The sequence below is a fragment of the Phyllostomus discolor genome, chromosome 14, assembly GCF_004126475.2.
Source record: "Phyllostomus discolor isolate MPI-MPIP mPhyDis1 chromosome 14, mPhyDis1.pri.v3, whole genome shotgun sequence".
Classification (NCBI taxonomy): domain Eukaryota; kingdom Metazoa; phylum Chordata; class Mammalia; order Chiroptera; family Phyllostomidae; genus Phyllostomus; species Phyllostomus discolor.
In genome coordinates, this window is record NC_040916.2 from 39,659,203 (window position 1) to 39,674,064 (window position 14,862).

The window sequence follows — 14,862 nt, forward strand, 5'->3', positions numbered from 1 at the left end:
ACTAAGGAGTATAACTTAAAAAAATAATTTGTGCTTTATTGTTTATGCTATTACAGTTGGCCCAACCTTCCCCTACTTCCCCCTCTCCACCCAGATGCCCCCAATCCCTCAGGCCACCCATGTCCATGGATTGTTGCATATATATTCCTTGCCTACTATAGTCCCTCTGCCGTACTTTACATCCCCATGACTGTTCTGTGACAACTAATAGGTACTTATTAAACATTTCACCTTTACACACATCACCTGATGCCTCTCCCATCTGGCAACCATCAAAATGTTCTATGTATCTGTGGTTCTGTTTCTGTTCTCCTTGTTTGTTTTTTTTTTTGTTTTTGAGATTCAATTACTGATAAGTAGCTATTTATTGCCATTTTATTGTTCATATTTTTGATCTTCTTAAAGAAGACTTTTTTTTTATCATTTCCTACATACTGGTTTGGTGGTGGTGAACTCCATTTGCTTTTTCTTTTCTGGGAAGCTCTTTCTCTCTCCTTCAATTCTAAATGATAGGTTTCCTGAGTAGAGTAATCTTGGTTGTATGTTCTTGCTTTTCATCACTTTGAATATTCCTTGTCAATCCCTTCTAGCCTTTTGAGAAATCAGTTGACAGTCTTATGGGATCTCACTTGTAGGTAACTAACTATTTTCTGTTGCTGCTTTTAAGATTCTCTTCTTGTCTTGCCTGGCTGGCGTAGCTCAGTGGATTGAGCTCGGGCTGTGAACCAAAGTGTCGCAGGTTCGATTCCCAGCCAGGGTACATGCCTGGGTTGCAGGCTATAACCCCCAGCAACTGCACATTGATGTTTCTCTCTTTCTCTCTATCTCCCTCCTTTCCCTCTCTGCAAATGAATAAATAAAATCTTTTTAAAAAAGATTCTCTTCTTGTCTTTAACTTTTGACATTTTAATTATGATGTGTATTGGTGTGGTCCTGTTTGGGTTCATCTTGTTTGGGACTCTCTGTGCTTCTTGGATTTATATGTCTATTTCCTTCATCAAATTAGGGAAGTTTTCTGTCATTATTTTTTCAAATATGTTTTTAATTTCTTGCTCTCTCTTTTCTTCTGACACCCCCATGATGGAAATATTGGAAAACTTGAAGTTGTCCCAGAGGCTCCGTACAGTTTCCTCATTTTTGATACTTGTTTCTTTTTGCTTCCTTATATTCCAGATCACTGATTTGATTTCTGGCTTTGTCCTTTCTACTATTGATTCCCTATAATTTGTTCTTCATTTCAGTTAGTGTGTCCTTCATTTCTGACTGGTTCTTTTTTTTTTTGGTTACTATGTTCTTTTTTTATGCTGCTGAACTTCTTTCTGAGTTCATCTACTTTTCCCCTAAGTTCACTGAGTATCCTTACAACCAGTGTTTTGAACTCTGCAGGTAGTAGATTGCTTGTCTCCATTTTGCTTAGTTCTTTTTCTGGAGTTTTGTTGTTCTTTCATTTGGGCCATGTTTCTTTGTCTCTTCATTTTGGCATCCTTCCTGTGTTTGTTTCTATGTATTATGTAGAACTGCTACACCATCCTCGGCTTGGTAGAGTGACCTAATGTACTAGGTGTCCTGTAGGGTCCAGTGGCACTACCTCCCCTATTACCGAAGCTGGGTACTCAGGGTGCACCCAGCCTACAAGGTGGGTGCACACTCCTCTTGTAGTTTAGCCTTGATTGCTATTGGCAGGTCAATGGGAAGGATTTACCCAGGCCAGTCAGCTTCAAGGACTGTCAGTGACCACTCACCACCAACTTCCAACCACATTGGAGGGTCAGCTGTCCAGGGGCCCACTTCACAGAGCAGGATTTGCTACAGCAGGGCTCTGATGCATGCTGATTCACCCCTTGAGTTGTGTTGCTTGTGGAGGTGGTTTGATGGTGGTGCTCTGATGTGGTCTGTAGCTGCACACTGGATTTGTAGGCTTTGAACTCTGCAGGTAGTTGATTGCTTGTCTCTTTTTGCCTAGTTCTTTTTCTGGAGTTTTGTTGGGGCAAAGGTTAGCCACCATCTGTGTTCTGTTCAGGGTCACCCATTATAAGCTACAAAGCAGTCTGCAGATGGCTGCTACTTGTGCTGTGCTTGGAGCTGTCCAGGTGAAGCCAAAGTGTGAACCAAAGCCAATTGCTGCTAATGCCAAGCCTGGGACCAGTTAATGAGAGGCGCAGGGCTTGCTGAGGCTAGATGCTGCTTGAGAGAATTTAGGAAAATCTGAAGCATGAGCAAAGACAAGCCATTCATATGGAAAAGCCACTGGGAACAGCTTGGGTGGGCCCAAGAGTTGGGTGGAGGCAGAGTCTCTGGGAATGCCCAGGCAGAGCAAACAGTGTGAGTCAGGTTGATGGAGTCTCGATATGGTGCCTGCCTACTGGCTCTGTGGGGCTCAGAAAAGGTACAGTGGCTTCTGCCAGCTCTTCTTTCTGGTAGGAGGCTGTCCCTCAGCTCTTGCCCTGATGCCAGACACTTTAGTTCCTCTCATATGCCTCTTATGCCTTTTAAGCTGCTGTCAGCATTGGGGCTTACAGGGAGTGTCGTCCAGGTAAGTCCGAGTGTGGGCCCTTTAAGAGGAACTACTTGGGACTCCAGAAGTTTCTGTCTTTCACAGCCTCAATCCCCACTGGTTTTCATAGCCAGAAGTTATGTGGGCTTACCTTCCTGGCATTGGAATCCTGGGCTAGGGGGCCTGGTGTAGAGCTGGAATCCCTTGCTCCCAAAATCTCCCTCCTGATTTTTTTCTAGCACACATGGATGTGCGACCAGCCTGTTCAGTATCTCTGCCCCTCCTACCAGTTCTGTAGTTGTAGGACTTCCATTTGGTTTAATTCCTGGTGGTTCTGGATTAATGGTGGTTCTGTAGTTTAGTTGTGATTTTGATGTGGTTGTACGAGGAAGTGAGCTGTATTTACCTATGAGCCATCTTGACTGGAAGTAAGGATTGTATCTTGATGTTACACATAGGTGACATTTTTTTCCTTAAAATATTCTTAATACTTGCCTTATTATCCATGTGGCCTGTTCTTTCTTTATGACTCTATCTGCCTCATTGAGGCCATATTATCTTGCTTCTGTTGAGAATATTGAGTAGTTTTCTGAAATTTTCATCTGGATTCTAAAGAATTCATTTTCAGAGATAAGCTCTTTATTTTAACATCTTTCATGTTTCTTCTTTCCTTTGTTTGATCATATTTTTTCATAGGCACCATAGATTTTTCTCCCCATATACATCATTGAAAAAGGCAGAAACTATTCAGACTAAATAAACTGGGTGTTAAACTCACTTTGGTCCTGATTTCCTCCCTGTTTTAGTGGTTGAATCTTCTTTTCATATTTATAATTGTATGGCAGGTCATTGAGCAGTTTCTAAAGTTTTCACCTTGCATAGTTGCATCTTCTTTCTGCCCCTCCTGTTGGGTTTTCTGGTACTCTTATACGTAGAGTATATGTTTCTGAATAATTTTAGTCAACAAACTCAAGCATGTACAAAATTTTTATATTTTCAAATGTTAAAAAAATCATAATGCCTTGATTCTGTTGGCATAGAAAAACAATCTCAGTAAATTTGGAAAATTTCCCCCTTCCCCTGGGGTTATATCTAAATTTTGGGGTACACATATAGTACCATGTGGTAGAGAGGGACATTTGTCTCTCAGTCATCTGTCCATTGAGACTGTGAACATTTCAACTGGTGTTCAGTTAACGGCCCACATGCGTTGCTGCTGAGTTGTCCCTTCTCCCTGTCATTGGTGCTTCTCTAGGTTGGCTGCTTCTCTGCCCTTCATCCCACCATGTGCAGTTGCGTGGGATGTTGAAACAGGGGAAACCCTGAAGCTGTCTAAGACCCCATCTGTCTAAATATATTTTATAGCTATTTTTTTCCCTGAGGATTTGTCATCTTTCTTGAACCCTACTGAAGGAAAAGGCACATTCCTCCTTTGCTCTTGGTTTGCCCAAACTATCTGGTGTTTCTGTGGTCCTCAAACGTGAGGCTTAGCCTGAGGAAGGTAGAAGCTGCAGAACCCCTTTTTAAATATCTGCCACAGACTAATAAGCTCTCTCACCTTGCCCTTGTAAAGGTTTCTTCTTCATAAGTTGGAAATATTTCCTAGGTCTAGAAGATGGGAAGTTTTGTTCAGACATATATATATGTTTAAAATCTATTACTTACGCCCTGAATCTTTCTCCTAACCCCAACACTTGGCTTTTGAAACTCAAAGATTTTTTCTTTGCTTTGAGTTAAATCATTTCTTTTTTAGGGCAATTAATTTTGCCTGAACTGCAAGATCTAGTTTCCCAATATGGGACAGAGTAGGGTGTGTGTGTATGTGTGTGTGTGTGTGTGTGTGTGTGTATGAGAATATGAGGGGCAGGGGAGAAAGAAGAGGAGGGGAGGGGAGGGGGAGGAAGGGACACAGAAGAGGGACAAAGGGCTAGGGGCAAAAGGAAAGTGGGAGAGATAGGGAAAGAGAGAGAGGGAGGAAGGAGGAAGAAGAGAATAAGGAGGGAGAATGGGGAAATAGAGAGATAGATTGATAGATTGATAGATGAATTGATGTATAGATAAATACCAAGAAGAAAGAACAAAATGGCGTTGGTGATAGAATGCAATTTTTTTAAATTAAAATTTTTATTTTTGATTTTAGAGATGAAGGGAGAGAGAAGGAAAGGGAGAGGAACATCTTGGGGGGGAGAAAAATTAATTGGTTGCCTCTCATATGCACCCTAACTGGGGACCAAACCTGCAACCCAGGCATATGCCCTGACCAGGAATCTAACCTGTGATCTTTCGGTTTGTGGGATGATGCCCAGCCAACTGAGCCACAATGACTGGGTTGGGAATGCAGTTCCTTAGGACAGATAGTTTCTGAGGAATAGATAAGGTTTGTTGCTGTGTGTTAGGTAGTGAAAATGACAGTGAACAGATGGAGTAAAAGGTATTGACATGAACTATTTGTTGAAATGCTGATGTGTTCTGCATCTATTTCCTTAAAATTTCCAGCTTTTTAATATTCAAATAAGAATGGTCCAGCTCCTGTTTCACGTGCTATGATTATTCATGTGCCCTCTTTTTGGTTGTTTGTCTCCTTGTTGACACTTTGAGCTGCTGTTCTCATTTCACACCTTGTTAATGAGAATCTGGGAATTCAGTGTGTTTTCTGCGCTGCTGGCCTCGTTTGGGGGAATGATGAAGGGATAGCCACATTTTCTTACATTGCCTCGTGCCTTAATTCCTCATAGCACTACCTACCAACACTCAGTTTTACTGACTTTACTGAAGGCTTTAGTATAGTTAGAGAAAATCATTGTGCACATAAAACACCAAAAAAAAAAAAGGAAAAAAGAAGAATATTATAAGGGATTCATAGGTGATTTTTCTCTGGGGCCATTCTTAAACTTGTTTTTCCTGTCTTGAGGTTTATCTTCCTTTCTGCATTCTTAGAGATAGATCAAGAGACAACAAGAACAAGCTTTACCTTTCATGTGTGTCTCATGAATCCTAAATATACAAAGGAGAAAAATACTTTTAAAAATATATTTTATTAATTATATTATTACAGTTGTCCCAATTTTTCCCCCTTTGCCCCTCCACCTGGTACCCCATTCCCTCCAGCATTCCCCTCTTAGTTCAAGTCCATGGGTCATGCATTTAGGTTCTTTGGCTACTCCATTACCTATACTCTTCTTAACATTCCCTTGTCTCCCCTGTCCCTACCAATTTGTGCTTCTTAATCCCTACACCTTTACCCCCATTTTCCCCCTTCCCCCTCCCAGCTGATAATGCTCCAAATAATCTATGCATCTATGATTCTGTTCCTGTTCTTCTTGTTTGCTTAGTTTGTTGTTTGTATACAAGTATTGGTAGTTGTGAATTTATTGCCATTTTAATGTTCACATCAAAATGGTGAACACTATATTATATATTTTTAAGTAGAATATTATATTTTACATTATATAATGTAGTTTAATTACTATATAATGTTTAATTTATATATAATATTAACTATATAATAATATAATTTTACATTATATTATATTTTAAAAATATAATTCCCTTTAGCATTTCATATGATAATGGCTTGATGATGATGAACTCCTTTAGTTTTACCTTGTCTGGGAAGCACTTTATCTGCCCTTCAATTCTAAATGATAGCTTTGCTGGATAGAGTAATATAGGTTGTAGGTCCTTGCTTTTCATCACTTTGAATACTTCTTGCCAGTCTCCTCTAGCCTGCAAAGTTTCTTTTGAGTAATCAGCTTACAGTTTTATGGGAACTCTTTTGTAGGTAACTATCTGCTTTTCTCTTGCTGCTTTTAAGATTCTTTATCTTTAACCTTTGACATTTTAATTATGGTGTGCCTTGGTGTGGTCCTGTTTGGGTCCATCTTGTTTGGGACTCTGTGCTTCCTGATCTTGTATGTCTATTTTCTTCACCAAGTTAGGGAAGTTTTCTCTCATTTTTTCAAATAAGTTTTCAATTTCTTTCTCTTCCTCTTCTCCTTCTGGCACCTCTATGATTTGGATGTTTAAAGATGTCCCAGAGTTTCCTAAGCCTATCCTGTTTTTTTTTTTTTAATTGTTTTTTTCTTTCTGCTGTTCTGATTGAATATTTTTTTCTTCCTTGTGTTCCACATTTTTTATTTGATTCTTGGTTTCATCCTCTCCACTGCTGGCCCCCTGTAGACTTTTCTTTATTTCGCTTAATGTAACCTTCATTCCTGTCTGGGTTTTTTTATGCTGTTGAAGTACTCAATGAATTCCTTGAGCATCCTAATAACCATTGTTTTGAACTGTGCATCTGATAGGTTTCTTATCTCTATTTTATTCAGTTTTTTTCCCTAGAGTTTTGTTCTGCTCTTTCATCTGGGCCATATTTCTTTTGGCAGCCTCCCTGTGTTTGTTTTTGTGTATTAGGTAGAGCTGCTTTGACTCCCTGTCTTGGTAGTGTGGCCTATTGTAGAAAAGCACACTTGTTGAGTTGTATGGGGTAACTGCCAGGGTGGGGCAACCCCTGTCTCTGCTCTGTGGGTCTGTGTAGGGGAGGGCTTGCTGAGGAGACAGTGCTGCTGCCTGGCCTCTGGAGTTTTGCTTGGGAGGAAGCTGTCTCCGGGCACTGCCCTGTTTTCTGTCTCTCTTCATTTTCTCTCTGTATGCCACTGGTGCCCTTCCAGCTGTTGCCCTGGTGCTGAATTTTAGAGTGGGTGGTTCTACGTGAGTCCTAGATCTCTTGTGGGCCCTCTAAGAGGAGTTCCTTGAGAATCCCACAGTTTCTTCCACTGCACCAAACCCCACTGGTTTTTATAGCAAGAAGTTATGGGGACTTATCTTCCTGGTGGTGGAACCCAGGGCTGGGTGGTCTGGTCTGGGGCTGGGCTCCCTTGCTCCAGAGGTATCCCTCCCGATTTCTATCTATGACACGTGGATGTGGGACCTCCCCTTCCCATCTCCATGCCTCTTCACGTGTCTCTGAGTCTCTGTCCCTCCTACCCATCTGGATGAATGTGACTTCTTTACATCATTGGTTGTCTGACTTCCACACAGCTTGATTTTTTGACCATTCTGCATGATACTTGTTTTTGTAGTCTAGTTGTATTTTTCCTGTACTTGTGTGTGGATGTGAGGCATATTTACCTGTGTCTTCATCTTGACTGGAAGTCAGGGAAAAATGCTTTGTAGAATAGTTGTTAAACCCGTACTCATTGTAAAGGCTAAAATTATATTTTACAAAGCTTGAGTAAATTCAGGTACAGTAATTTTATGGAAGGAAATTAGAGATAAGCAAGCAGCACCAAGCTTTTGAGGTTGAGATGAAGTATTCCCATCACTTACTATGAAACTGCTTTTGCTGCTACTAAAAGATTTAAAAGATATAGCAATGACCTTCACTAACACAGAATTTTAAGTATTTTAATGTTTTCCTGAAACACTTGGAGTATTATCTTGTTGGTGTCATAATTATCTTAAAATTTAATTTTAAAATATTTTATATTAATAATAGATGAATATGAACGGGAAGAAACTAGGCAAGTTTATTTGGACCTAAATAATAACATTGAGGTAAGTGGTAATGAACATTTAATATTTTAAACAGAGGTATTTCTAAGCAAAGTAGAGTGATAGCTACAAAGATACAGAAAACTGTTCTTGCTAAAGAGATTATTATTTATTTGTTTATATATGATTATATCACCAATAACATTTCTAAGGTTTGTACTATGAGTGTTAATGTTTTGTTATTGGGTAGCTTTTAAATTTACATGATAGTGACACTGTTTAACTTAATTTATTAACTCCGTGTCAGGTACTAGGAAATTGTGCCACATAATTATTAATTTGAAAAGCATAGTATTTTAATGTGTCTGATTCCTGCTTAACCTGTCTTATCCCATCCCCTACAATTCTCCATTTTCTTTCTCTACTATAGTCACTCTTTTTTATGTTTCCCAAACTTGCTAAGCTCTTCCCGATCTTGGTTCTTTGAATTTGTTCCCTTTGTCTAGAACTTTTGTGTCCAAGATCTTATGCAAAATCATAAATTTCATTTTTTATTATACCTTTACTATTTTATCTAAAATATCTTTCTATTTCATTATTACTTGCCTTACTTTGTTTAATTTTTCCGAGGAGCCCCTAAAACTACATGCATCTGAGGTATGTGTGTGTATCTGTGTGTGTGTGTATTCTTTCCTGTAGGGAATATAAGTTAGTTTCAGTAGAATAAAGACTTTGGTGTATATCCTAAGTGCTCAAAACAGTGCCTGGCATGTAATAGACACTCAGTAATTATTTATTAATTGGATAAATGAATTCATCCAATTTTGTAAATCAAGATTTGTTGAATGTTGAATGAACTCATGGTGCCAGATGATGAACATGTCATTTGGACTCCTATGGGAACAAACCTCACAGAGGCTATGCTTTCATAGGGAAGACAGATACGAAGTAAGTAAGTAAAAATAAGGAGAAAATTACAGATTTTGATACTAAGGCTATTAAGTCAGTAGAATACTAACAATCATTTTACTGTTGTTTAATATATAACTTGTTTCTAGTACCTTTAAGCATATAAGAAGCTAACATGATAGGTACACAGTAAGTTTTTTTTTTTTTAAGATTTTGTTTATTTATTTTTAGAGAGGGAAGGGAGGGAGATAGAGAGAGAAACATCAATGTGGGGTTGCTGGGGGTTTTGGCCTGCAACCCAGGCATGTACCCTGGCTGGGAATCGAACCTGCGACACTTTGGTTTGCAGCCCACGCTCAATCCACTGAGCTATGCCAGCCAGGGCGTAAGTTTTTAGAAATTATTTAATTGTTAAAAGGTATAGGGTTTTCATTATTCAAGATTGCATGGTTTTAAATCCAATGACTACATGATACAAACTTATTAATAGTTTATAGTTTGAAGAAAACTATTTAAAAAGTTTAAGTATTATTCTTAAAACTTAAATTTTGTATTTCAGAAAATGGTAATAGCTTTTGAGGAACTTCGTGTTCAAGCTGAGAATTCCAGACTAGAAATGCATTTTAAATGTATGGATTCTATTTAATTTTTGTTACTCTTCTGTTGTTTATTTTTTTTACTAGATTCTGTTAATGTTTTTATACCATCAGCTTGATGCCTTGGCTCTTTTAATTTTTGTATTATATGTGGTCTTGTATGCTTCTAAAATCTTGTGGAATGTGGCAGGGAATTCATGTGTTAAAAATATGTTTTTGACTTCAAAGCTACATTTTCCCTGAAATCAAACTTACTAAAGTAAGTAAACAAAAGTTGGTTCTTTGAAAAGATCCATCGAATTGATAAACTGCTAGCAAAACTGATCATGTAAAGCAGAAATCAAGACTGTGACATTCCTCTGCTTTGAGCTCTTTGAAGGCTTCCCGTCTTGCTCCTAGCAAAAGTCTTACAGTGACCTCAGGTCCCACATGATGTGTTGCTAGTATCTGATCTCACTTCCTGTAATTATCCCCCTCCTTTAGGGGAGTGAATTCCCCTTGTTCTGAGTAAAGGCCACACATGCTTACATGCCCCGCCCCCACCCCCAATAAAGAACTTTTACATATGTTCTGTTTTCTTAAGTTGTAACCTCGATATTAAATTCACTAATTCACTAAATTTAGCAAGAAAATAGCACTTTTTGCTTGTTAGAAACATGTAAGAGAGTTAAATAAAATACAAGAAACTTGAAGTTTTGTCTGTTATGCAATTCTATTACAATATTAAGGTATCTTTGTTTTATTTTTAAAGTAAAGGAAGACTATGAAAAAATCCAACATCTTGAAGAAGAATGCAAGAAAGAAGTAAATGACAAGGAAAAACAGGTGTTTTTAAAAAATTAACTCTGTATACTTCCTATTTGCTAATTTTTAAAATTCTTTTTTCATTTTGATATTTTATTGTTTATGCTATTACTGATGTCCCTTCCTCCCCTTTGCCCCCCTCCACTAAGCCCACCCCCACTTCCATAGTCAGTTCCCTCCTCATTGTCCATGTCCATGGGTTCTTCCTGTATGTTATTTGACTAACCCTTCACCTTTCAGTCAGTCCCCACCTCTCTCCTCCTGACTTACAGCTGTCAGCCTGCTCCCTGATTCCATGCCTCTGGTTCTATTTTTTTCATTAGTTTATTTTGTTCCCTAGATTCCTCTTACAGGTACAGTCATATGATATTTGTCTTTCACCGACTGACTTATTTCACTTAGCATAGTAATCTCCAGTTCCATCCATGCTGACACAAAGTCAGGAATTCCTTTTTTTCTGCTGTGTAGTATTCCGTTATATAAATGTACCACAGTTTTTTGATCCACTCATCTACTGATGGGCATTTAGGCATTTCCAAATCTTGGCTGTTATAAATAGCGCTGCTATGAACATAGAGGTGCGTAAGTTCTTCTGAATTGGTGTTTCATGGTTCTTAGGACATACTCCCAACAATGGAATTGCTGGGTCAAAAGGCAGATCCATTTTTATTTTTTTGAGGAAACTCCATACTGTTTTCCACAGTGGCTGCGCCAGTCTGTGTTCCCACCAACTGTGCATTAGGGTCTCTTTTCTCCACATCCTCACCAGCATTTGTGTGTTGATTTATTAATGATAGCCATTTTAGCAGGTGTGGAGTGATATCTCATTGTGCTTTTAATTTGCATCTCTCTGATGGCTAGCGATGTTGAGCATCTTTTCATGTGTCTCTGGGCCCTCTGTATGTCCTCCTTGGAGAAATGGCTATTCAGGTCTTTTGCCCATTTTTTAACTGAATTGTTTGTCTTCCTGGTGTTGAGTTATATGAGTTCTTTATGTATTTTACAGATTAAACTCTTGTCCACTGTACTGTTGGCACATACACATTCTCTCATATAGTTGGTTTCCTTTTCATTTTGATGATAGTTTCTTTAGCTGTGCACAAACTTTTTAATTTGATATAAATCCATTTGTTTATTTTTTCCTTTATTTCCCTTGCATATTGGCAAAAATATTGCTCTGTGAGATATCTGAAATTTTACTGCCTGTGTTTTCCACTAGAATTTTTGTATCCCAACTTATATTTAAGTCTTTTATCCATTTTGAATTTACTCTGGTGTAGGGTGTTATTTGGTGGTCTAGTTTCATTTTTTTGCATGTTCCAGTCCAGTTCTCCCAATATTTATTGAAGAGACTGTCTTTACTCCATTGTATGCTCCTGCCTGCTTTGTCAAATACTAATTGACCATAAAGACATGGGTTTATTTCTGGACTCTCTCTTCTGTTCCATTGACATGTGTGTCTGTTTTTATACCAGTACCACACTGTTTTGATTACAGTGGCCTTGTAATATAGTTTGATATCAGATATCGATCTCTCCAATCTTTCTCAAGATTGCTGAGGCTATTTGGTATCTGGTTCCATATAAATTTCTAGAATATTTGTTCTAGATTTTTGAAGTATGTCATTGATATTTTAATAGGAATTGTGTTGAATCTATAAATTGCTTTGGATAGTATGGACATTTTAATGATGTTAATCCTTCCAATCCATGAACAGGGTATATGCTTCTATTTATTTGTATCTTCTTCAGTGTTCTATAGTTTTCCAAGTATAGGTCTTTTACCTCCTTGGTTAAATTTATTCCTAGGTACTTTATTTTATTTTATTTTATTTTATTTCATTTCATTTCATTTCACTTTATTTTATTTTTTTGTTGCTATAGTAAATGGGATTTGTTCCTTAGTTTCTCTTTCTGAGAGTTTGTTGTTGGTGTTTAAAAATGCCTTCGAGTTTTGAATATTGACTTTGTGTCCTGCTACTTTGCTGAATTCACTTATAAGATTGAGTTGTGTTTTGGTTGAGCCTGTATGGTTTTCTGTTTGCACTGTCATGTCATCTGAGAATGAGAGGTTTACCTCCTCCTTTTCAATTTGGATGCCTTTTATTTCTTCTTGTCTGATCACTGTGGCTTGGATTTCCAGTACTATGTTCAATGAGAGTGGTGACAGTGGGCACCCTGGTCTTGTTCCTGTTCTTAATGGAAATGCTTTTAGTTTTTTGCCCATTGTGTGTGATGCTGGAAGTAGGTTTTTTGTATATGGCCTTTATTATGTTGAGATATGCTCCCTCTATTCCCAATTTGTTAAGTGTTTTTACCAAAAGTGGGTGCTGGATTTTACCAAATGCTTTTTCTGCATCTATTGACATGCTCATATGATTTTTGTCTTTCATGTTGTTTCTGTGATGAATCACATTCATTGATATGTGAATATTGTATCATCCCTGCATCTCTGGAATAAATCCCACTTGATCATGGTGTATGATCTTTTTAATGTATTGCTGGATCTGGTTTGCTAGTATTTTGTTGAGGATTTTAGCATCTGTGATCATCAGGGATATTGGCTGTAATTTTCTTTGTTGTGTCTTTACCTGGTTTTGGAATTAGGATAATACTGGCCTCATAAAAAGAGTTTTGGAGTCTTCCTCCTTTTTAAATTTTTTTGGGATAGTTTGAGAAGGATAGGGGTTAGTTCCTCTTCGAATGTTTGGTAAAATTCTCCTGTGAAGCCATCTGGTCCAGACTTTTTTTTGTGCCAAGAGTTTTTTGATTACTGCTTCAATTTCTCTAGTTGTTTTCAGTCTATGCAGGTTTTTTGCTTCTTCCTGCTTCAGTCTTGGAAGATTATGTTTCTAGAAATTTATCCATTTCATCCAGGTTGTCCAATTTCTCAGCATATGGTTGTTCATAGTAATTTCTTACAGTCTTTTATGTTTCTGTGATATCAGTTGTTACTTCTCCACTTTCATTTCTGATTTATTTTGGTCATGTCTCTTTTATTCTTGATATAAGTCTGGTTAATTTATAAAATATTTTTTAAAAGTATTTTATTTATTTCTTTTTAGAGAGGGGAATGAATGCAAGGAGAAAGAAAGGGAGAAACATCAATGTATGGTTGCCTCTTGCATGCCCCCTACTGGGGACCTGGCCTGTAACCCAGGCATGTGCTCTGACTGGGAATCAAAACAGCAATCCTTTGGTTCTCAGGCTGGCACTCAATCCACTCAGCCACACCAGCCAGGGCATAATTTATAAAATATTTAAAATTTCAAAAGAAATTTGTATTTGCTGACTGCATTATAAATTTCTATTAGATAATTTTATTACTTTACATATCCAAATATTCAGCCATTTGCCTAGCAGGATTAATTTCCATTGACTCAACTATGCACACACAATGGGTGCTACACCTTTTAAAAAAAAACAATGAATCTTTTACATTATTTATATTAGTGAGTAATAGGGCCTTGCTGCAAAAATATTTTACTTTGTGAGAACTTTTTGTTCAAACAAAAACCTCATAAAATGTGAAGATGATGATCATTGACCATTCAGCCCACATTTTATAGTTTATTTCGAAATATACTATTTGTAACACAAATGAAGGTAAACTAAAACTTTTTTTGCTTCTTTTTTAATGTCACATAGTGTAAGATTTGAAAATTGTAAATGTTGTTTTCAGGTCAACTTCATTATTATGCCAACTTTATTGGTTTCAAGCCTTTTGTTTCCCAGTGGAGAGCATTACATAGAAAGGAATCTTCTGCTTTTTGTTTCCATTTTTTTTCTGAGTTTTTCTCTGGTTTGCCACATGATACCTCATAATGGTAGATAATGTGGATACCTACTTAAACGATAGTAGCAAAAGTTAATTGAAAGCACAGAGGAGATTTTAGAGCTTTCTTTTAATTCTGGTTTAATGATAGAATAATTTATGTGTTAGGCTTACATACTTTGAAGGAGTTAGCAATGTTCTGTATTTTAGCTGAATTTGTAAGTGAGATTTCTGAAAGAAGGAGGTATTTTTAAAAGTTAAAACTGTGCTTATTTTAAAGAACACAGAGAGTGCAGCGCAAGAAGGCTTGTTGAAGCTCTGGATTCTTGGGTAGAGCTTACAGATTGTTAGGGTTCCCTGTAAAATGATGGTCTGGCCAATAAATGTTTTTGCTGGGGATTCCTAAATGTCATTACGTTTAAGACTGTTTTTTTCTTCAGATTTGTGCCTGGAGATGAAAACTTGGCCGTGGCATTTTGGAGCTAGGTTGGCAGGGTAGGAAGACATGCTGAGTCCCATCATTCCATGTGTTGTCTTTTCAATTATCCTTTATGCTACCCCTCCCTATGCCTAGTATACCCATATTTAGAGATTATCTTTTTAAATTCATGTCTGTGTTTGTTGCAAAGATAGGGTAGGGTTAGTTCTCTGACTACATTGGCAGTTATGGAGTAGAGTCCAGGAAAGGACTTTGAAATAGCCTCCTTAAATTTAGTCCCCTGTTTCATGCCACCTTCCATAGTGTCTGTTGCCTCTTATTCCTGAAGCATTCTTGGGATCTTTGGGGTGGACATA

At 37.7% G+C, this 14,862-nt stretch overlaps 1 protein-coding gene across 1 annotated transcript in view; it reads left to right on the forward strand.

Moving 5' to 3' along the window:
- Window positions 1-14,862, forward strand: part of SYCP1 (synaptonemal complex protein 1) — an 82,151-nt gene that overhangs the window by 10,632 nt on the left and 56,657 nt on the right. The window contains exons 8-10 of the mRNA XM_028503146.2: window positions 7,989-8,047; window positions 9,453-9,522; window positions 10,241-10,314. Coding sequence (XP_028358947.1) covers window positions 7,989-8,047; window positions 9,453-9,522; window positions 10,241-10,314 — 203 coding nt within the window. The remainder of the gene's footprint in view (window positions 1-7,988; window positions 8,048-9,452; window positions 9,523-10,240; window positions 10,315-14,862) is intronic.